This window comes from Lathyrus oleraceus, chromosome 4 (assembly GCF_024323335.1).
Source record: "Lathyrus oleraceus cultivar Zhongwan6 chromosome 4, CAAS_Psat_ZW6_1.0, whole genome shotgun sequence".
In the NCBI taxonomy this organism is placed as follows: domain Eukaryota; kingdom Viridiplantae; phylum Streptophyta; class Magnoliopsida; order Fabales; family Fabaceae; genus Lathyrus; species Lathyrus oleraceus.
In genome coordinates this window covers 119,106,236-119,130,919 of record NC_066582.1, presented here as the reverse complement: position 1 = coordinate 119,130,919, position 24,684 = coordinate 119,106,236, and the positions used below count along the sequence as shown (strand labels likewise).

General features: G+C 33.4%; 1 protein-coding gene across 1 annotated transcript; it reads right to left on the bottom strand.

Moving 5' to 3' along the window:
• Positions 1-10,773: 10,773 nt before the first annotated feature.
• Positions 10,774-12,362, bottom strand: LOC127073914 (CASP-like protein 4A3). The gene is made up of 3 exons (XM_051015160.1): positions 11,653-12,362; positions 11,279-11,414; positions 10,774-11,136 (listed from the first exon to the last, which is right to left on the bottom strand). The coding sequence occupies exons 1-3, from the start codon at positions 12,180-12,182 to the stop codon at positions 10,945-10,947; spliced, it is 858 nt and encodes a 285-aa protein (XP_050871117.1). The 5' UTR covers positions 12,183-12,362; the 3' UTR covers positions 10,774-10,944.
• Between the last annotated feature and the right edge of the window lie 12,322 nt (positions 12,363-24,684).

Below are 24,684 nucleotides of genomic sequence, written 5' to 3'. Positions count from 1 at the left end.
GCGGAGGCTTAAGCATTGGTTTGTTGTGCGCATTAGAAAATATTAACAGTGTTCCTTTTTGAAAAGAGTTTTGGTCACACGAGGGTGACAAGTTGGATTAATATGTTGGATATTTTGTTTGACTGGTTTCGATCGCACGAGGGCGAGAAAGGATAAACTTGGTAGGTTGAGATATTTTGGTTGGATGACGATTACTCGGATAGTTGAGTAAGACAACTCGTATCCTAATAGTCGGGAAAGGGAATAGAAGACTCTAGACCACTTTCTTTTTCATCCTTAATTATAGGAAAGATTTGATAATAGTTAAGGTGCTTTGGGCGGATGACGAATACTCGGATAATCGAGTAAGACAACTCGCATCCTAATAATCGGGAAAGAGAATAGAAGACTCTAGACCACTTTCTGTTTCATCTGAATATTTATGAAAATAAGGTTGTATATGGTTGATGTATTTTTAGGATAAACGACAAGTGCTCGAATGACTGAGTAAGACAACTCATATCCAAGCATTTGAGAAGAGGAGTTGAAAGCTCAAAACCATCTCCTTTTTCGTATAGTTTGTTACGAAAACAATTTGATTAAGTTGTACGTTTATGGAAAAATGACAATTGCTCGACTGACCGAGTAAGAGAACTCGTATTCAAACAATTGAGGAGAGAAGTTGAAAACTCAAAGTCATCTCCCTTTTCATTTAGTTCATTATGAAAATAATTTGATTTAATCGGGTTTAGAAGTTTGTAGAGGAACGACAATTATTTGACTGACCAAGTAAGAGAACTTGTATTCAAATAATCGAGGAGAAAAATTGAAGACTCAAAGTTATCTCCCTTTTAGTTTCTTGTTATAAAAGGATTTGATTTATTTCTTCTTAAATGGATTAGAAATGACGACCATTTGACTAACCGAGTAAGAAAACTCGTATTCAAATAATCGAGGAGAGGAGTTGAAAACTCAAAACCATCCCCCTTTTCATTTTCAAATAGAGTGTCGTTTAGAGGTGATTAAGTATTTTAATTTAACTTTCGATGTCGGATCGAGGTTTTAAAAATTGCATTCTTGTGAATGAATTGAATTTATTTAGTGAATGGTTCATTTAATCAATTAATTAAAACCGAGTAGGTCTCATTGTAAGAAAGCCCAAGAGTAAGCCATGTGAGGTTGATGGCGATGCTTTTACAAGCGATCGACTTACATAGGTGTTTTGAGAAATGGGCTCGACTTTGAATCGAGAGGTTTTATTTGTTTTTTTAAAAATTGGTTTGAATTGATGGCATGAGAATTATAATCTTTTTTGTATTTTTTAAGTCTTTATCATTTTTTAGGTTCATTTTAAGATGAGATGAAGGATGTACAATGATATAAAGTAAATATAAAAAATAAATGTTAGAAGCGGAATTTAAAAGAGTTAGATGCTAATTGCGGTTATTAAAAAAATAGCGTTAATTGTTAAATGTTAGGTGGTAATTGAAATCAACATGGAATAATCGAGAGAATTGCAATAAAATATTAAATCTAAAACAAATAACTAAAGTTTAGTTAGTAAAAATATCATTAAATTAAAACTCAAAACAATATTAAACTATCAAAAATCTCAATTCTAAACTATTATCCAAACTATTAATTTTAAAATATTAATAAAGATTTAAATTCTAAAATCATTCTAAATTAAAGTTCTAAAATAATTCTAAATTAACTTATAATTCTAATTAATCTACAATTATTTTTAAAAAAAGGTCTAATTAAATTCTAAAATATTTTCAAAGATTAAAATCTAAAATAATTTTAAATTAAATTAAAAATTCTAAAGTAATTTTAAATCGACTTATAATTCTAATTAATCTACAATAATTTCTAAAAAAAGGAAAACTAATTAAATTCTAAAATATTTTCAAAGATTAAAATCTAAAATCATTCTAAATTAAACTAAAATTCTAAAATAAATCTAAATCATAATAGGATTGTAATTAGTCTGCAATTATTTCTAAATAAAAAAACTATCTAATTAAATCCTAAAATATTAACAAAGATTTAAATTTTAAAACCATTCTAAATTAAGTTAAAATTCTAAAACAAATCTAAATCACAAAATAATTCTAATTAATCTATAATTATTTCTAAATAAAAAATTATCTAATTAAATTCTAAGATATTTTCCAATTAAATTCTAAAATCATTCTAAATTAAACTAAAATTCTAAAATAAATCTAAATCACAATAGAATTCTAATTAATCTATAATTATTTCTAAATAAAAAATTATCTAATTAAATTCTAAGATATTAACAATTAAATTCTAAAATCATTCTAAATTAAACTAAAATTCTAAAAATAAATCTAAATCACAAAAGAACTCTAATTAATCTATAATTATTTCTAAATAAAAAATTATCTAATTAAATTCTAAGATATTAACAATTAAATTCTAAAGTCATTCTAAATTAAACTAAAATTCTAAAATAATATAAATCACAAAAGAATTCTAATTAATCTATAATTATTTCTAAATAAAAAATTTATCTAATTAAATTCTAAGATATTAACAATTAAATTCTAAAGTCATTCTAAATTAAACTAAAATTCTAAAATAAATATAAATCACAAAAGAGTTCTAATTAATCTATAATTATTTCTAAATAAAAAATTTATCTAATTAAATTCTAAGATATTAACAATTAAACTCTAAAATCATTCTAAATTAAACTAAAATTCTAAAATAGATCTAAATCACAAAAGAACTCTAATTAATCTATAATTATTTCTAAATAAAAATTATCTAATTAAATTCTAAGATATTAACAATTAAACTCTAAAATCATTCTAAATTAAACTAAAATTCTAAAAATAAATCTAAATCACAAAAGAACTCTAATTAATCTATAATTATTTCTAAATAAAAAATTATCTAATTAAATTCTAAGATATTAACAATTAAATTCTAAAGTCATTCTAAATTAAACTAAAATTCTAAAATAAATATAAATCACAAAAGAATTCTAATTAATATATAATTATTTCTAAATAAAAATTATCTAATTAGATTCTAAGATATTTTCCAATTAACATTAAAAAAATCATTATGGTCTTAACAAAAAAATAGTCAATCGTATGGGGGGTGCTGATAGGGATTAATGGGCCAAATCTGGAAGGCCCGAAACAGACCCATCTAGGTTAAACCTAAAACAGAAAAAGGAAAAGGCATCGTTGCTTTCTCAATAGCCTTTCTCTTTCTGCAGTTTTCAATCGTTCCAAACTTAGCAAACCCTAAAAGTTTCTTCCTCCCGGAGAAGACCGCCGAAGGCAACGGCTTACGGTGGAGCCTCCCTTCTTCTCCAGCCACCCTCTACCCAAAAAACCTAACTTCAAACACTAACTCCCTCTCTTTTTGGCCGGAGAATCAAAATCCGGCCTTCCTTTCCCCTAAATCGTCCTCAATCGACCGGATCGAGACGAAAACGAGCCTAAAACTCGACCAACCGAAAACCCAAACAAACGACCAAAACAAAACCTAAAACTCCTTTCAAACAGCCAATAGAAACCACATGGAGACAAAACAGTTTAACCTAAACCCTAAATTTGAAATTAAACCTTCAGTAGTTGCATTTCAATGAAATCATAAAGGGGGTTTTACTCAACTCACAAAGACGAATGCAATAGTATGGAGATTTTTGGAAAAGAAGGGAGAAAAAGACTACTTGATCGGAGCCGGTCCGGCGATGAAGTGTCCTCTGACACGATCCAGATAAGCCTTCTTCTACTCTTTAAACTCTCTTTCCCTTCCTCTGTTCTTCCTTCTTCTTTTTGTTTTTGGACTATGTTGATGTCTTTTTTAATCTTAGGGTTTGGATGTTTTTTTGATTTACTGTTGAATCTGGCTTCGTGTTAAGGAAATATTTTTTGAGTTTAACAGAGAAAAACAATTTTAATTGCTTCTCTTAGATTTCCCCAAAACGTATGTTGTGTTGTTTTTGGATTTTATGCTTACAAAGAAGTATCTCCGTCCCCCTGGATTTTTTAGACGTGTTCTTATATATCTCCTGATCTCTTCACAGATGAATTTTTTATCCTCAAAAGAAAAACCGTCTGTTATGCCTTTCCATTCCCGGTTATTGTGGATTCCATTTTTGTAAATGTGTTACTGTTTTAAGTTATTTTCGAAGTGCTTTTTTGAGTGTTCGTATTGGACTTCTGGATAAAATGTTAAACTGATTAACTCATTAATTACTTTTCAGTTCTTTAAGTGCTTATGAAAAGGGTTTTTTAATTAAGCTATTTTTATCCCTGCAGGTTACAATTTGAAGTGATTTTGATGGGATGGGATGTGGTTGCGTGAAGCTTCACAGAAACAAGTTTGAGGCGTATCAGCTCCAAGGAATGTCCAACGGTCCCTGGCTTTGGTCTCTTGGGGCAATGGTTCTTATCAATTGCAACAACTTTTATTAAGTTAGGATGTAATCAATTAAGTATTTAGGTTAAGTGTATATTTGGACTATTTGTAACCTATTGTACTCAGAATCCGTTTATGTAATCACTTTGTAGCATTCAAACCTTATTTCCATATTTTAATTATGCTTATTCAATTAAAGCACTTTTGAAGCTACAAATTCAATTTTGGTCATTCTGTTTTGTTGGTTTTGCTGTTACAATATTTCTTCCCTTGCAAATCACCACATTTAACTGGCACACGCTCTACTTAGGACGTACACACTAATGAAGCGACGGAACTTGGAGTGCCTGGAACATCTTTAAGAAATTATCCTCAAACCAAAACCTTTATACTTTGATGGCACGAAATATTTAGAATAGGACAAATCCCAAATTATTTACTACTATAGCTTATGGCCGGTAATATGCTTCACTCATCTTTCATAATCAATGTAAACATTTTGACCTTTTCACTAATTACTTGCTATTATTTCAATTCAAATTCTCTTCAGTCAACAAGGCACAAAGAAACCAACTGGGGTTACTTGATTTAAAACAAAAAAATAATTCTAACTTCAACACCTGAATCTGAATATGGTGATTTAATTTAAAACCAACGCATACATGCCTAAAAGAAGATGCAAATTTAATTTGGAGATCTACGAAGGACTTAGGATTTGGCATTAATATTTGGGTTGCGTAAATGGACTAACAAATAGTGAGCATAAAAATAATAACATGGCTCCTAATACTTACTAATAGGAAAATAGATTTTGGATCAGTCATGTAAAAGATTCAAACCATATGAACATGCTTATGCAAATAGCCCTTTAAAACAAAGATATTTCATGGGTAGACCACAAATGGCCGGACAAAATTGGGGTATGATACTTATGTCTGGTCAGGAACAACCTTATGGCATGCCAACACAAATGATGGCAGGCTTGCATAGGAATGCTTCAACAATTGTTGACAATGCAGCAACTGCATACTCACCACTATTGGCATCAGGATCGGCTATAGGTAATATTGGTCAAACCATGAAACCCCAATTGGGGATGGGATTTGGTTCCTAAGCAATGTCGACTTTCACTATAAAATATGTGATGGCGATGAGATAACAAATGGACAAAAATAACCATGACATGGTTAACTTGCTCACCCGAAAAATGGATACTATATTTAACCCTTTGATTTAAAATACGAATCATAGTTATCAAAAATTGGTGAATCAAATAACTTGAATTGTCGGTTTCTTTGGCGCCCCTCAGGCGTAAGTCGACCAATTGTACAACCCGGGTGGCTAGGCCGATTCAAAATGAGGGAATACCCCTTGAAGAAACATAGTTAATTAGAGCAAAAAAATTGTGCCCCGTGTAGTCGAATAAGAGAGGCCTAGATAACTTAATCGCTCGCTGGTCTTAGTGGTTAATCAAAACCAGGACACCGACCAAGTGGTCTAATGAGTTCGACAAGAAAACTTATTAGGAGAAAATAATCTTGCAGCCATGGTCGAAAGAATAATGGCGCAAAATGGTATGAACCTGGGCATGTAAAGGCTAAATTATACATCCCCATTATCATATTACGTGTTACAGAAGGAAATCCCTAAGGGTTGGAAAGTCCCTAAACTCACCAAATTTGCTGGTGATACTAATGAATCTACAATCGAACATATCTCTCGATATTTGACTAAAGTGGGGGATATAGCGAATAACGAAATTTTGAGGATGAGATATTTCCCTAGTTATCTTACAAAAAATGTGTTTACATGGTTTACAATTCTCCCTGCTCATTACATTAATGATTGGACTCGTTTAGAAATATTATTCCATGAACAATTCTATATGGGGCAGTCGAAAATCAGCCTGAAAGAATTGTCGAGTGTGAAGAGAAAGTTCGATGAATCGATTCATGATTACATAAATAGGTTATAACTTTTGAAATCAATGTTCTTTACCCAAGTACATGAGCACGAACTAGTCGAGATTGCGGTGGGGGATTAGATTATTCCATAAAAAAGAAGTTGGATACACAATATCTAAGGGATATGGACCAACCGGCAGACAGAGTTTGACAAGTCGAACGGTTGAAGGATGAGAAAGCCAGAGTGAACATAAATAAAAAATAAAGAGTGGCTTATGTCAACATGGATGACAATGACCTAGGGTTAGATATCAAATATAATCACATAGAATAGAACGAGGTCGATTTTGCCGAGTTGAATCTAGGACCCCCATATGTGTGTAAACTTCTTACACCATCAAATGGGGAGAATCTTGTTAAGCCTAAAAAGAGTGACAAATTCCTCAAGAAAACATATACTTCAATATGACCAAATGTGATGTGATCTTTGATTTATTGGTCGTTGATGGCCAAATCTTAGTACCACAATATGCAAAAGTACCACCATTAAAGCAAAGAAATAAAATAGGTTTTTGCAAATCTCAGAAAGTTTTGGGCATAAAACTTCACAATATTTTCTTTTCAGGGAACTTGTCCAAAGTGATCTGAATGATGAAAGGGTGAAATTTTCTAAGAGTAAGACGCATATGAAAATTGATTCTGATCCACTACAGGTCAAGGAAGCCTTCTATGTTGAACCAGTGGAGATTAACATGGTCGAAATTAGTGAAGATTTTGACATGGAAGTCGAAGAAAAGGTTGTCAAAAGCTGCGAGAATTAGGTGAAATTTGTCTACCCCAAAACTGAGGAAGTTTTGGCCGACTTCCTTCACTACTGTAAGGCTAAAGAGTCAGAGGTGATGCTCTTCCCAAGACGTAGTGCAGTCTTCCACAATAAGGCTGCTAAGGAGGTAAAGGATGCTCGACAGGCGCATCGAATGGGAAACTGGAAGAATAACAAACCTCAGTTATACTTTGACAAAAGGGGAGTCCCCTAGAAGAGACATCAGTTCCCGACTCATCAGAGGAACAAACCTGGCACATATGTTCCGACATCCAACGCTCCCTAGGGGAAGTGGGTGCGACCTACAAGAAGAGAGGGATTTTACCACTAGAAATGGAAGAATTTTGATATGGGTAGAGGTTCCTCACTAACTTATACAGAGAAATTACAGGTGTCAAAGAAACGTTCCTATGGGCCCAACAATTACAAAGGGAAGAATCCGATGTCAATGACCTAATGGAAGAGGTTCCAAAGGAAGAAAACACAGAAAGGGAGGATATTGAGTCGAGTAGTAATAAACCATATCAAAACCAATTTAATGATCAAGTCAATAAACCAGTATGAAGGCAATTATTTTCCCCCAAGATGGTCAAGGCAAAAGGGAAAGTGAAAGAGGAGGCGTCACCCAATGGCGGCGAGATAGTGACAAGTAATTTTGATTCAGGGTCGAAAGATGACTTCAATGTTATATGTAATGTATTTTTTGTGCTTCCAAGGGAGTACGGCTATGTCACAGAGGCAACTGAGCCAATGGATTGTGATGAGGAAGACGTGGTGATGCATAAACATGTGTGTTACTTTGTGATGAATAATGATCACATCGAGGAGCAAAATGTGTTCTTTGAAAGGCCAGATAAGGGTATGAAAAGTCACTTGAAGCCCCTATTCATAAGAGCCAAAGTCGAGAATACCACAGTTAACAAGATTTTGATTGATGGAGGTGCTGCAGTCACTTTAATGCCTGATTCTTGCTAAGAAAAATAGGAAAGTATAATACTAATATGAGGCCACACAACATGGTGTTATCAAATTATGAAGGTAAGATAAGGCATACTATGGGTGTAATACAGGTCAACGTGACAGTCGGATCAATAACCATGGCCATTGTGTTAATGGTGATAGCATCAAAGGCAAGTTATAATTTACTCATAGGCCGGGTGTGGATCCATGGCGTATGGGTTATACCATCACCACTTCATCAGAGGGTTGCAATCTCTAGAGGAATAATGGGATTATGGAAAACATAGAAGCCGATCAGGGCTCTTTTATGACAGAGGTGAATCACGTTGATATGAGGAATTTTGATAAAAAATTAGCTAACATTGCACCTTACTCTCCAGCAGGATTTGCAAACATGCCTTTAGAGGAGGCATTTTATCCTCTCAAGCTTCATCTGACACTTGGGTTTATATGGGATAAAGAAATTATGGGTGAGAGAAGCTATGACACCATCCAACTAACTAGTTAGGGTGACAAATTCGACGATGATGTATGAGTTTGACCCTTTAGAGATAATTTCAACTTATGTAGCTGAAAATAGATTAAAAGCGACTTTAGAAGCCGAAAGTAAAACATATGGACGTCAAAGCCAATAAAGTATAAATATTTGACGTGGGGTAAAGAATAAACATTGAGCCGAGATCACCTGACGAGTTGTGGTCAGCAGGCATGGGAGACTGTGACGTAGAAGGCCAGAGGCTCGACTGCATCTACGAAGATGAGCCTTTAAGTTTCGAGAAGGATCCCGTCGCATCAACAACAAAGATACAACCCTGGGATCCTTTGGAGGAAATTGACTTCGGTGATGGAACCATTAAGAGGATGACGTACATTAGTGTCAGCATCAACCCAGGTTTTAAAATAGAGGTAATTAATTTACTTCGAGAATATAAAGATTCTTTTGCTTGGGATTATAATGAAATGCTAGGTTTAAGCAGTGATTTGACAGAAATAAAGTTGCCGATAAAGCTTGGAAAAAAGTCGATCAAGAAGTTGCCAAGACGGTTCGCACCCGAAGTTATGTCAAAAATAAAAGAATAGATCGAAAGACTCCTGAAAAGAAAGTTCATAAGGATTGCAAGGTATGTCGAATGACTTACAAACGTTCCAGTAATTAAGAAAAATGGAACATTGAGGTTTTGCATAGATTTCAGAGATCTGGATGTTGCGACCCCAAAGGACGAATACTAAATGTTTGTCGTCGAAGTGTTGGTCGACTCAACAGTATGTTTCGACTATCTTAGTATGCTTGATAGTTACTTGGGTTATAACCAAATATTTATTGTAGATGAAGATGTGTTGAAGATGGCATTTCGATGTCCAGGAGCCTCAGGCACTTATGAGTGGGTAGTGATGTCATTTGCCTTAAACAATGCTGGAGCAACTTACCATAGGGTAATGAATTTGATTTTCCATGACTATATCAAAACTTTTATGCAAATATACATTGCCAATATAGTCATTAAGTCTGTGTCGGGAAGTGGTCATCTCGACCATCTACGACAATCGTTCAAAAGAATGAGAAAATATAAGCTGAAAATAAACCCTCTTAAATGTGATTTTTGTGTGCATGCCAGAGATATCCTTGATTTCATTGTCCATAAAAAGGACATCGAAATAAACCAAAATAAGACTAAAGTCATCATGAAGAAGTAAGAGAGCTTTGATGAATTTTTTTTGATACAAAATCTTTTTAATTTTGAGAAACTAAAGAAATATGTTGGAGATGAATTTTAAATAATTTTGATTCATTCTTCAAATTTTATTTATATTATAATACTTAAAAAATAAAAATATATTATTATTCTCTCCAAAATCACTCATTCGAATTCGAATATGGTGTTTTTTTTTTAATTTCTTTCCTTCTTTTAAGACTTTTAAATTTGAAGTGGTGGACTGAAGTGGGAAAGGAAGATAATCCCTTACCTTACTTGGAAGGAAGGATAACCTCTCAAATTTTAAATAACTAAAGAAAACCACTAGTGACAAGCTTTAGCGTATATATTTCAATAAAAATAATTAAAATAAAATCCATTTTTATTAAAATAATAAAGACATAAATCCTTGCCCTTCTCCAAACAAAGTTCTAGAGTCAGACACTTGTGCAGATCCATTTATTTAAGTTATTCTATTTAAAATTTGTAACTCAATTTTTTAGACTACTTAAAATTACAAAAATCCTAGATGATTAGTTTTTTCTTGTGTTTATTATCTATCCTTTTTCTGATTACATTTCATGGATGTTTCCATACCTTAAGCTTGCTGATATAAAGATCAGTCTGATGCCAGAAGGTTTCAAATTTCAACTATATATATTTATCTTCATGTTGTAACTTGTAAGAGCCCAATACCACATTCCCACTCAAACATTCAGTTCACTTCACTTGATTCTTAATACTTAAATGTTGTGACCATTTTTATAAAGAAAAACAGCATTACAAATTAAATCATATTGGGTCTCTGTTTGAAAATGGTGGTGTAATTGATTGAGCCATCCATAGTTTCATTTGAACAAAAGCTGAAAGTCAGAATAAAGGTGAATTATGCTATCAATAATTGTTATGGTAAATCTTATTTTTTATGCCTTTACAAAGGACAGGACCATCAATAATAAATAGCATATATGCCAACAACTTATTCCTAAAAACATTGTATACAGAAGCATGTCAAAATTCTGCATCTTCATCTTTCCAATATATTGCAAGTGAATGTGTACAAAAGTCTGTCTATACAGTTAAAAATACAGAGGACTCAATGTTATTTTGAATGCATTTCTTCTCCACAGAAAGAAAAAGTATAAACAGATATAAATCGAAGTATAAGGTTAAAGTATTGCTAAGGGTAGCGGTTACATAGGTTGTAACCAGAGATAAGCGAGCTAATAGCAAAGGCAATGAAAGCAAGAAAGGCCATTGCAATAGAAGCACTAGCCATCTCTGTGAACTCATCTTTTCCCCAATTTGATTGCCAGTCATCAACCCGTGTCGCAGCTGATGATGCTGATGATATCAGAAGATATGCCAGAACCTGCCCATCAATTCATCACAAAAATTAACTCGAGAAGGTTGTTACTTAAAACCTTCGTGAATTGACTTATCTGAACTTATCGACTCTATAAACAATTCTAATTACAATAGTGTAGAAAAATCAGTTAAGAAAACTGACTTGCCTGATCCATGAAGAAATCAAAATGAAAACGCAAGTGGTGATTGATTATGTGTTTTCCTTTTATAAGTTGATAGGCCAATTCACAAGCTTGATAACCCGCATATACAAAAGCTATAACTGTCATAGACAAACAATACCTACAACAACCCCATAATAGAAACACCATTAATTGATTTCAATACACAACAAGCAACATATTAATCACAGTAAAGTTATACAGACTCAATCAAGAACAATGTTTCAATGAAACTCTATAACAAGTACACAATGTATAAGAATAGCAAATTTAGTAACAAATTTTATCTGTTTCAATTGCGGTTGAAACTTTTGAAAAATAATCAAATAATGAAGTAGTATTGAAAAGAAAAAAAAAACCTGTATTCTTTATAGCGATCAAAGGAGTCACCGCTCCAACCTTGAGTCTTATCCGCAGCCATAACGGAAAACGAAATTAGGCAAAGCACCACCTCGCTCAATCGGAACCCTAACGCTACTTTTCCCGTCACTACATCACTTTTCGACCATGCTGTTGACGTCGGCGTGTTTGTCCTTGGTCTTCCCCTTCCTCCGCCGTCTTCACGGCCTCCTCCGGTGACGGGGTGGCCTAGATTCGTTGCGGTAGGAGGAGGATCATTCCTCATGGCTCTGTTAACCACCACTGCCGGGTGGTCATTCGACGGCGGGTTCCGGTGTTCGGAATCCGGTAAAGGTGCTGCGACTTGAGAGTATTGTAATGAAGGCTCTATGATTACGATGGCTCTGGAATTATCATTTTCCGGTGAGTTTTCGGTGGAGTGAAACGGATCGCCGCCGTCGGATAACGGAGAAGATCGAAATCGGAGAGGAGAGTGAGGTGAATCAAAGTGAGAGGAGGAATCGGAGTTCCTCGACGATGTGTTCTTCATTGGGGTTTTCAGAGAAAAGCGGTTAGTAGAATAAGTGATTTTGGGTTGGATTTAAGCGAATTTTAAAGGTATGAAAAAAAAGAATAAAGAAGAAGAGTGTTTGGGTGGTGGAAAAGAGTGAAAAAAGTGAAAACGAAACTGCAGAGTATTGGAATTTTTAGGTTCGTGGTTTTCAGTGTAGGACCTTGACACGTGGGTTCGATTCCTCTGTTTAAGGTTCTCGTTCTTGTGTTTTTTAGGATTAGCCAATTAGATATTGCCACGTATAATAACAGGAAAGATTCTGTGTGATGGCTTTTTGATCCTTGGAGTGCAAGGAGAAAAAGTGTGACTCTGCTTGACACTGAAAAATACTCCTTACATTAGATTTCTTTAATATCATAGCTATCATGAATATTTCATTAATAATTGTTGTAGTTTTTCAATTTGTATTTTTTGTCTAGACTATTTTGTTATTTAAATTAGGCTTTTAAGGTTTGATTGTGATAGTAAATGAATCTTAATACGGAGTAATATTTAGTGAAATTGGCCCGTATATAAAATTGGCACATGATGTAATAGCAATATGTGATTGGAGATGTAGTCAGTGACGGAACTGAGGGGGACGTCACGGCCACCCCTCAACTTTTTTTTTAATTCATATATATTAAATTATTAAAACATTCTTATTTTAAATTAAAATTAATTTTTATTTTTTATTTTTCATTCAAAGTTAGGTTAAAATACAGATAAGATAAAAAGCTCATACATTTGCTTTCTTTCTCATATGGATTTGCTATCGGCACCGGAATCGGAATAGATTAAAGTGATCGGCATCTAACAGGTAAAAAAACTTTATTCATTCTTCTTTTATAAAAAGTAACAAATTAAAATGATTGCTTGATTTGTGTTTTTGAGATTTTTAGGGTTCTTCTTTCTTGATGTGTTAAAATAATCTATACGAGATTTATTAAGCCAATTCATAACACTGTAATTTACAAATATAATTATACACTGTAATAAGGTTTATTTAATCATTGTTGCTGTTAATTTCTAATAGTGAAGTTACCGGTATTTGAAAACGGATTAAAGTTGATTAATTAAGTTTATTAAATTTTTTCTCTTTTAATTTTTATGATCTCTAAATTGATTTTTGGATCTGATATGATATTATAGGAAGAGTAAAGATGAATAATAGGAAAATTGATTCTTTTTTCAAAAAGAAAGCATGTGAAGTTGAAAGAGAAGAGAGATGAAGAAATTATAATCCCAACATCCGAATCTGAAACAGTTCTTAAGAATCCAACAATTGAAGAGCATCATGGTTTTGAAAATTCTTTGGAACGCGATCCTGGAAAGCGTCCTCCGATTTGGCAATATCCACCAAATCAAGTGGATGCAATACGAAGAGCTTATCTAAAATGGGGTCCATATCAAATTCATTTAGAAAACTATCCTTTGTCCGGTAACGAGGATCATCCGAGAAGGTTTCAACATACTTGGTTTAGCATATTTCCATCATGGTTAGAATATCCACCATCTGAAGATGCCGCATATTGCTTATCATGTTACCTTTTTAGCAAAAAACTAAGTGGACGTCCCGGATCACTTGTCTTTATTTCTATGGGTTTTAGAAATTGGAAGAAAGTTAGGAATGGAAAACATTACTCCTTTCTTAAACACATAGGGAAGGATCATTACTCACCACACAACAATGCAATGAAAGCTTGTCAAGACTTGTTGAATCAAGATGGTCATATTAGAAATGTTATTCAAGTGCAAAGTTCAAGTCAAAGAACGAATAATCGGTTACGACTCAAGACTTCAATTGACAATGTTCGTTGGTTAACACTACAAACTTGTGCTTTTAGGGGTCACGATGAAAGTAGCAAATCAAGAAATCAAGGTAACTTTCTTGAGTTATTGAAACTTTTAGCATCCTACAATGATGAAGTTGCAAAAGTTGTGTTGGAAAATGCTCCACAAAATTGCAAGTATACTTCACATCAAATTCAAAAAGAGCTCTTGCAAATTCTTTCTAGTAGGGTGAAAAAGAGTATTCGTGAGGAAATTGGTGATTCCAAATTTTGTATCGTTGTTGATGAAGCTCGTGATGAGTCAAAAAAGGAACAAATGACTCTTGTATTAAGATTTGTTGATAAAGTTGGTTTAATACAAGAGAGATTTTTTGATGTGGCACATGTTAAAGACACCACATCTTTAACTCTTAAGGAAGCAATATGTGATATACTTTCTCGACATAACCTTGATGTTTCTAACATTCGTGGCCAAGGGTATGATGGTGCTAGCAATATGAGAGGAGAATAGAATGGTTTACAAGCCCTCTTTATGAAGGATTGTCCTTATGCATACTATGTTCATTATTTTGCTCATCGAATGCAACTTGCATTAGTTACATCATCAAGAGAAGTCAAACCTGTTCATAAATTTTTTGAGAAGCTGATCTTTGTTGTGAATGTTGTTTGTTCTTCTACAAAGCGTCATGATGAGTTACAAGCTGCCCAATTAGAAGAAATTGCTTATTTGTTAGAGATTGATGAGATTGTAACTGGTAAAGGTGCAAATCAAGTCGGTACATTGAAACGAGCTGGAGATACTCGTTGGAGATCACATTACGATTCAATTTCTAGCTTGATAAACATGTATGAAGCAACTTGTTTAGGTTTAAAAAAAATTGCAAAAGATAGAGGGAGTTATGCTACACGTGGGGATGCAGATAGTTGTTACAATTACTTGAAGGCATTTGATTTTATATTTATTTTTCACTTGATGAAAGAAATCATGGGAATAACATATATGTTTTGTCAAGCCTTACAAAAAAATCAAGATGTAGTTAATGCCATGAACTTGGTTCGTTCAACAAAACATCTTATTCAAGGTTTGAGAGAAAATGGTTGGGATATATTGTTTACTAAAGTGGTATCTTTTTGTGAAAAGCATGGTATTGAGATTCCTGATCTTAATGATGTTCATTCAACAACAAGATTTGGACGCTCCCGTCTTGAAGAGAATCAAGTCACAATTCAACATTACTTTAAAGTTGAAATCTTTTTCACTACCATTGACAAATAGTTACAAGAGTTGAATAGAAGATTCAGTGAGTAGGCAATGGATTTGTTAACTCTTTCTTGTTCTTTATCTCCTAAGGATGGATATAAAGCTTTTAGCATTGATACTATTTGTTCTTTAGTTGAAAAATATTATCTTATGGATTTTAGTGATCAAGAGAAGAATAATTTGCAATTTCAACTCCAACATTTTCTATTTGTTGCTCGTCAAGCATCAAACTTGAATAATTTATCAATTATTCAAGAACTATGTTCATGTTTGGTTGCATCTGGACAGGCTGAAACTTACTTCTTGATTGATAGACTACTTCGTCTTATCATGACTCTTCCCGTTTCTACGGCCACAACTGAGAGGTCTTTTTCAGCAATGAAAATTATTAAGACTAAGTTGAGAAACAAGATGGATGATTGATTTCTTGGAGATAGCATGACAGTATATATTGAAAGGGAGATTAGTGCAAGCATTAGTTCGGAGTCAATTATTGACGATTTCAAGCCACTCGGAACGCGTAAAGCATTACTTTAAGGTAGTTTTAAGTCATGTAATTTAAATTTTTAGTAATTAACTTTGTATTTATTTTAACTTTAATATTTTATTTAAAATACTATTTACATTTTATTTATAATCTTTATTTTACGTTAGCGGTCATCCCAAATTTTTTTATCTGGCTCCGCCACTGGATGTAGCAAATAAGATATATCATTCAATCTCTCAAGTACATATCACCAAAAGATGTTAGTCTATGGGAATATGACCCTCTAATTTTAGGGTCCTCTTCTCTATCTTTAATGATTTTAGATATTTTCATTAAAATAAAGTGGAAAAAATAACAAAATAGAAAGGGAACATAATGAATGAGAGTATGTAATAAGAGAGACAGAGGAAAAGTTAGAGGATAGTTCTTTTCTTGAAATTAAAGGATCTTTATCTTGATTTATGAATACCAACTCTCATCAAATGTTGATGATAATCTCATATCAATCTCATGTCAATATAGTTACAATAGAGTTACAGAAGAGAGTCTAATGATATTTAATTGTTAACACACTTTAACATATCATGAGATTGAAAATATATATATAAATTACTAAAAATTACTACAAATTAATATCTTTTGAGAAAAAACTTGTAGTTTAAAATAAATTGAAAATGAATTTATAAATTTTAATCTTCATCCGATATTCGCATAACCATATGTTCATCATACTTAGCCAACATTGACGTACCGAAAGGGCCTCAGGGATATAACTCAACTACATGTTTTTTTCCGTGGTTGTGGTGGATCATGTTGCTCAATTAGAGGGTCTTGAAACAAAGGTTATGATTGAGAAATTCACGTTTTTCGAGTCTACAAAGTTGCTCTTGGTCTTGGAAAACATAGGAAATGGCTGATTTTTTAATTTGGATCAAAGCTTAAGTTGCTCGGCTCCTACTGTGCACAAGACCGCATATTAGACCAGTTAAGTGGGTCGCTGACTTTATTCAATTGTCTTTATAGGTATGCAAGAATGTCAACACACAAGAAATGATTCAACGACTTCAAGCCCACAAAATGGTGATATCCTGACATCTTATAAGATCGAGGCTAGAAAACACCCAAAGATCATTGGATCAGGAAGACACCTGGATGGCAATAAAGAGAAAAGTAGGTTATAATACTTTGTAGTTTTGAGATAGATCTTTCATAAAAGTACACCTTATCAGAATTAACAAGATCATGAATGAAGACCGTAAAATTGTATTTTCAAGGATCCTCTAACATTTGTCCTTTAAGACAATGGTAGGAAAAAAATAAGATTCTAGATCCGTATCACCTTCCTATAAAGGACAAATATTAAATAAATTTCAGATACACATATTTATAATTTAAAATTGTCATCGACTTAAACAATACATTGTTCGCAGATATATCCTCCATTATCGGATGAAGCAAAACATAATACTAGAATTTGATGTGAGACCTTCGTTCACTTTCGATACATGAATTAAAAATATATTGCACTATATAAATAACATAAGAAAAACCAAAAAAGCACATAAACAATACAAAAGAAATTTTTAAAAAAAATTAAGAGAAAAAAAACTCATTCTCCCTATAATTTGTAGTTTAAAATTCAAACTATTCTCTCTTCATTCGATTTCTAAAATATGAAGAAGAAGAAAAAGAGAAAAAAATATATTAAGAATGATCTTATTAAATAGCTTAAAATTAATTAATTTTTATTTATAAATAATGATCAAAATTTAAAATTCTCTTTCTTTACCAAAATAAAAAACGCCCCTATAGTATTAGCAATAGGATGAAGTAGGAAAAAATGATTATCCAAACTTTGTTTGTCACATAACTTGTAATTAGGTTTACAACAAGTTCCTTGAATTATATTCCTCACAGGTTCCCTCACACAACTGTTGGAAAATCAATTGCAACAATAGCACTCAAATAAGACCACAGATTTTAGTTAAAGTCTAATTGAGAGTATACAAGTTCAATTCCAGCTTGAAACTATAAGTTATAAATATGTAGACTTTAGTTACTTCTCACTCTCTTATCTAAGAAGAAAAGTGTTAAGAGGAAAAAGAAAATTTTATCAGACTTCAACCAAACGTCATTTTCAAAGAATTCCTCAATGTGTTATAGTGACATTCATTAACATAAAACAACTATGGTAAGCAACTTGCAAAAAAGGATAAGCTTTATCTGCCTATCACAAGACAGTTCTCTCCACTACCAAAAGCAAAGATAGGTTTATACAGGAATCCACCTACAACGTCCATGAAAAAGCATCTTTCTCCTTAACTTATTTTGAGTACATTAATCGTATAAATATTATTTATTCTTTACTCTTTGAGCATAAGAAGCATATAACTTTTACTATTATTTACTGTCTTTGCAAAGGAAAGAATGTAACAATATTTTAAGAATCAATGAAATGGGTATATAAAAGAATGATTATGATAGAAAAGAGTACGGAGAAACAGATGCAAAACAATTTTGAGTTCATGATAGGATAGAAAAGCTAGAGGGGAATGATTACAAGCTCTTATGTTGGTAAAAGTATGTGTTACGAAATTGAAAGGTTGAATAACATTAAAAAAAATTGATATGTGGAAACAAAAAACAGTAACAACAAAAAATAAATAACATTCAATAAAAATAACTTTCTATGTATTGGAGAAGTTAGTTATAAGTAGTTATGCTAACTATAACTAACTATTGAAAGATAGTTGCAATGTTAAGAAAGTTAGTTAGGGAGAGTAACTATCAATGCTACTATATATATGCTAGGCATTCTCTCTTGTAAACCCAATTATGAAATACAATGCATGAAGATCATGCTCTCTCTTCTTTAACATGAGATTCATCTTTTTCATTACACACATATATGAATTCTTATCTAATATGATATCAGTCTAAGAAGAGACCTTATCTCCGCTGCATCATCATCATCATCATTGCTTTCATATACTTCACCATAGGTGAAGATTGAAGCTTCAAGATTGGTAGTGCGTGCAGATTTGGAGTGTAATATGCAATCGGCTTCAAAGAAGCTTCAACGGAGGATCTTGAATATTCATTCCTCAACACATAATCAGTAGAAAATTCATCACAAGCTACTATGTCTTCAATGGCGTTTTTAGAATCAACACACACGCTTGTTTAGAAACTCTCAATCAAGCTGCAAGAAAACAATTTTCTGATGTGGAATCAACAAATTGGAGGAGAAGTTCTCTCGCATATACTCCACAAAGTGGTAGTTAATGAAGGAGAATTGCGGTCCAAAACGCAGCGGAAATTAAAATTTTCTCCTTTAGAGATCCTTACGAATGATCATGATCCGTGATAGAATATTTACCTCTTGTGACGGTTGAAACCTTTGGTGCAGATCTCTTGTGACGATCAAAACCTTTGATGCAGATCCACGGAGCGATCACGAACGTTGAACGATGACAACGTCTCTACTCAGTCCACACGAACGGATTCCTTCAATCTCAGTGTTAGCTGGTACGAATGAAGGCTTTGAGTGAGAGAGAGAGAAAACGAAAATAATGCAACCGCAATGAATGCTTCTGCACAAGGGTTCTATTTATAGAACCACTTGTGTGGGCTTCAAGCCAAAAGCCCACTTAAGTGTATTTTGGCCCATATCTTATAATATGCCCAAAATCACTTAAGCCCGTGGTACCTTACCATATTTCGTATTCTACTCAAGTACACCGTACCTTACGATGTTCTATAATTCACTTAAGGGCACCGTACCTTACGGTATTCCTTAGTTACTCTATCTCTTATCAATCCGTCCTTTGTGTGTGACCCTGTAGGTTTTCGTGACGTTGGCAATTATATTAAATCACGCATTTAACATAATAAACAGTGAGCGGTATCTAGCAACACATCACTGCTACCCAAGACACGAAAATGTCATGTGATCTGACAAAACCTTCTGTGATAATACTTATGTGTATAATTACCCTTTTGCCCTTATGTCTATATTGAACACAAGGCATAGACCGTGTCATCCTTGTCCAGTTCAATATTGGGCCCATAGACATGTATCCTGTTATGCAGGATGGGCAAATTCCATCTAGGTCACTCATGTCCCTCAGCATGCTTCGTGGAGTACCCATCAACTGTCTTTATGGTTATCCAGTTACGGACAACGTTGGATCAGCAATAAAGCACTCGACTCTACATCTAGGATCCATAGTGGTTTCAGGTCGAAGAGTGGTATACACCATTATCACCATGAGAATAACTTATGACACTTTGCATAACTTTCTATATAGTATTCTCATAGCGGGTAAATCCGGTATAAATATTACTCTTAATATTCATACCTATGTTTAAGACTTGATAACTCTTTATCCATGATCCATGAGATGTGATCATCAGTCTACAAACATAATAGTCTTAATGCTTTAATGTTATCCCACTTCACACTAAAGCTCGACTACGGATACTTTAGGAATAGTGTCCTTATCTTTAATGTGTTCTCATGATTAAGTCACACTTAATACATTAAACGGACTATCTATTCCAGGGACTTTATTAATCAACCATAATAAAGAAAATACCTTTTATTATTAATAAATAATTCGATACAAGTACCAAAAAGTATTGGCCTCTAGGGCTTACACCAACAGTTAATTCACATATTTTACCAATGCTCAAAACGGACAATGATCGGTTGGAGAATATCGTCTCTGAAAATTATGAAGCTTGGATCATGGAAGATCAAGCATTGTTGGCTTCTTTTCATGATCTCAGAAGTTGTGTTACCACGTGTTCTTTTCTACAAGCATGTATGAAGTTTGGGATAAAGTGTACAAGCACTTTAACTCTCAAATGAAAGCTCGAGTGTGTCAACTCAAATTTGAACTCAAAACGAGCAAGAAATAAAGTAGAACAATATTTGAGTATGTCCTAAGAATTTGAGTTTGCTAAGAATGTGTAATTGGGCCTAACTCAACCCTACAAAACCAGTTGGTAGAGTGAGGACTGCCCCAATTTATAAACACATGTTCAGACCATATATTGTCCAATGTGGGACTCTTAACACACCCCCTCACGCCCAAGACTGGACATCTGGAGCGTGGAAATAAATGGTGGGTGTGGTCCACATGATCTTAAACGAGGCTCTGATACCATGCTAAGAATGTGTGATTGGGCCTAACTCAACGATAGCGGAAACCATAGTAGGTGGCCCACCGGATCTTAAACGAGGCTCTGATACCATGTTAAGAATGTGTGATTGGGCCTAACTCAACCCTACAAAACCGGTTTATAGAGTGAGGACTGCCTCCATTTTATAAACTCATGTTCAGACCATATATTGTCCGATGTGGGACTCTTAACAGAGTTATTGTTGATTCATTTCTAGCTATAGGCGATCCTATCTCGGAAAGAGACCAAATTAATGCAATCTTACAAAGTTTGTCCGAAGAATATAATATGTTTATCATGATGATATATGGGAAAGGTGGACCAATTAATATCTATGTTATGGAAGCCCTATTATACGTGCAAGAAGCTCAACTTGATAAGTATAGACAAGAACTTGTTACATCAAGTGTAACGGTCAATGTAGCTCATGTTTTGGTTAGCTTAGGAACATGTAAAAATGGGCATGATATTGGTGCTAACCAAGCATTTCGAGGTAGATAAAGAACAAATCATGGAAGAGATCGTGGGCGACAAGTTTACATCATATGTAATAGACCTACATGTTAGTTATGAAATAAATATGGGCACTAATTGATAAAATGTTGGCCTCGATTTCATGAATATTTTGAACCTGCACCAACCAAAGTTCAATATTAAGGCTCTGCATTAAGTGACTTAGTCAATTCATCAGACAATTAGAAAAATTAGGCATCGACCTCTGCTCAAGCAAACAGTTGTGTGACTCATCAAGATCAGTTGAAAATTCCTTAGGACCTTAAAGCTCAAGCTTGGTTCGCATACTCAGGTGCATCACATCATAATACCTCTAGTGAATCTAACTTGCAAACAAAAATGGCATGTGTTGATCCTAGTAAAGTAGTAGTTGGTAATGGACATATCATGTGAGTTCAATCTATTGGTTATTCCAGTATCAAGTCAAATTGCATGTCAAATACAGTGTTGCACTTAAACCATTTAACTCGTGTTCCCAAGATCACTAGAAACTTGATTTTTGTCTCAAAATTTTCTATGATAATGATGCATTTTTTGAATTCCATGATGACAAATGCTATGTGAAATCATATGCATCTAAGTTGGTTCTACTTTAAGGATTTCTTGATTGGGGTGGATTGTACTGCTTCAACAATCTTTCTCTTGAACCTTCAAGCAATTTCTTCAAAGACAAGTCACAATACTTATCTCCTTTTGTTCATAATTGTTGGACAAATAACTTCAAGCACAAAAGAGGGTGAACTATGGTATTTAAAATTCACAATTAACTTTAGGTTTTTATTACTTAAGAAATTAACTGTGTAAATAATCTTTAGAATCTGAGTAAATTGAGCAGTGGAAAAAATAAAAATAGTTAAAATAAATTGCAAAGATTAAAAGTTAAGGGTTAGAGATATGGCACCAATCATTTATCTAGGTTCGCCTGAACGCTGGCCTACTTTTGTCCCCAAGCGGTCTTCTTGAGATTTTGACTATAAACTTTGAGCTTTTAACGGTTACACCCACGAACCTTAAAACAATCTAATCTTGATATTTTACAAGCTTATACCCAACCAAATTGAGAGCTTTTACTTAGGCTAAGCTAGCGAACCGTTTAGTGATTTTCCATGCTTATCTTAATAACCAAACAGAACTTTTTCGACAAAGTTCTAGAATCAAAAATAGAGATTTTATGATTGGTTTATCTCAAGAACTAAACTTGATTTCCCAAGAGTATCACACTATTGAGAATTATAACAATAACACGATCAATACAATATTTCTTCCTCAAGTGATTTTTCACTCAAAAGCACCAAGACAACTTAAGTGAAAGAAGATTATTTTTAGAGAGAGAAAGAGAGAAAATATATATCTTTAGAAATTGTTATGAAATTAGGAGGAGCATGACCTCCTTTATATGTGAGAAATAAAATCCAAAAAAGGAAAATATCCATGGCCCTTTTAATGGCGCAATCGATTGGCTCATAAGTCCAATCGATTATTCTGACCATTTTAGAAAGCTTGGATGGAGAGTTATTGCAAGTTATTAAGACACTGTCATAATCGATTGTAGAGTCATGTAGGCTTCTACCAATAGAATTGCTTAAGGTCCCAATCGGTTGGGTTGTTAAAAAAGTGTTTCCAATCGATTGCCTTAAGGTACCAATTGATTGGGTAGTTCAAATACCTCCTAAAAAGAAGCTAAAAGTTTCCTAATCACTTGGCTCGGTATTGGAAATATTTTTAAGAGATTTGATAGTTAGAAAATAGGTTTTAAGTGTATGCGTGTGTATGTGTGTGTGAGAGAGAGTTGACTTAGTATCTTAGGAGTTACCTCCCTACTTTCACAAAACTCAAGTCACTCTGACAGACACGACAATGCGAGCTTTCAATTTTTTTAGCTTTCACAACTCTGAGGCTTTCAAGATCCTTTGCTAGATACATTGATCATATAAGCACTTCAGTGGAATCTTGAGTCTCCTACTAGACTAGGCTTGAGATGTCTCTGAGTTTGATTACCATCATTGGAGAGTTGGAAAGTCATTACCACCGACTTCAACACTCTTTGGTGTTGTCGTCATCAAAAATTTAGGAAGGAGTTTCATATCTGCAAGCACATAAATCCATAATAATACTATTGCATTAGAACTTGTTCCAAATAAGAATTCTAGCAAATAAAGTTTTCAATCTGGCATGCTAGGTAGGCTTGTTCAAAAAAGTGAACCAAACTGAATCATTCGAACTGAACCAAACTGAGGTTAAAAGAACCAAACGGTTGTGTTTAATTAGTGAACTAAACCATATGCTAAGTAAACTGAATCAAAATTGGAATTGCACTAAATCGAAACTGAAAATGAAAAATACTAAAAATAAGTATACAATTTTTTTAAAAATCGAAAAATTGTTTAATGGTTTGGCTCTTTAACAAATGGTTCGATTTGGAAAAAATTGTCTTCTAACGGTTCGGTACGGTTCGAAATTTTGAAACGGTATACCAAACAAATAATTTTGGTCTGGTTCGGTTCTTAGTAAATTAAAACGGTTTAGTTTGGTTCGAATGGTTTGTTTGGTTCGGTTTTCTCATTGAACTGTACCATAAACAGCCCTAATGCTAGGTTAGGCCATGCAAATTCTAGGGCTATTCATAATGTCTTTCAATTGTTCAAAATTTAATGCAAGAATAAAGATCTAGTAGAATTCTGTAACGCATGATGTCTTGGTAAATCACATAGACTACATGCTCATTTGTCCAATACTAATTACATTAATGTATTTGATGTAGTTCATACTGATTTATAGGGGCCATCCCATACCCCATCAAGCAATGGATATTAGTATTATATAGCCTTTGTTGATGCATTTTCCAAATACGTTTGGTTATATCTTCTCAAGAACAAAAATGATGCTCTAAATGCTTTCAAACTATTTCAAAATTATGTTGCCACATAGTTTAACACTGATATAAAAGTTGTCCAATTTATGATGTTAGCATGGGGGAGAATATTGGCTTACTTTCAGGTCTTTGTTGGGTACATGAGCTCAACATATGTTTAATTGATTTTGAATTAGATTCTAAAATTATGGTGGATAAATTATCTTCTCCAAAAAAATGTTATACAAAAAATTGATACATGTTGAATAAAGGTGAGCGAGTCACAGTTGAACGATGACGACTAATATTGAGTTGGGCAAAAATGGATAAAATTTTATTTAAGTTAAAAGGAAAAAGATGATGATTGACTGTGTTAAGAGAAAAAAAACTTTGACAGTATGATAAAA

Excerpts from the sequence above, each read along its gene's own strand:
- LOC127073914 (XM_051015160.1), bottom strand. The coding sequence starts at position 12,182 with ATGAAGAACACATCGTCGAGGAACTCCGATTCCTCCTCTCACTTTGAT. Across the intron at positions 11,415-11,652 it reads GATCGCTATAAAGAATACAG|GTATTGTTTGTCTATGACAG; the intron begins GTTTTTTTTTTC and ends GGGTTGTTGTAG. Across the intron at positions 11,137-11,278 it reads TTGATTTCTTCATGGATCAG|GTTCTGGCATATCTTCTGAT; the intron begins GCAAGTCAGTTT and ends ATTGATGGGCAG.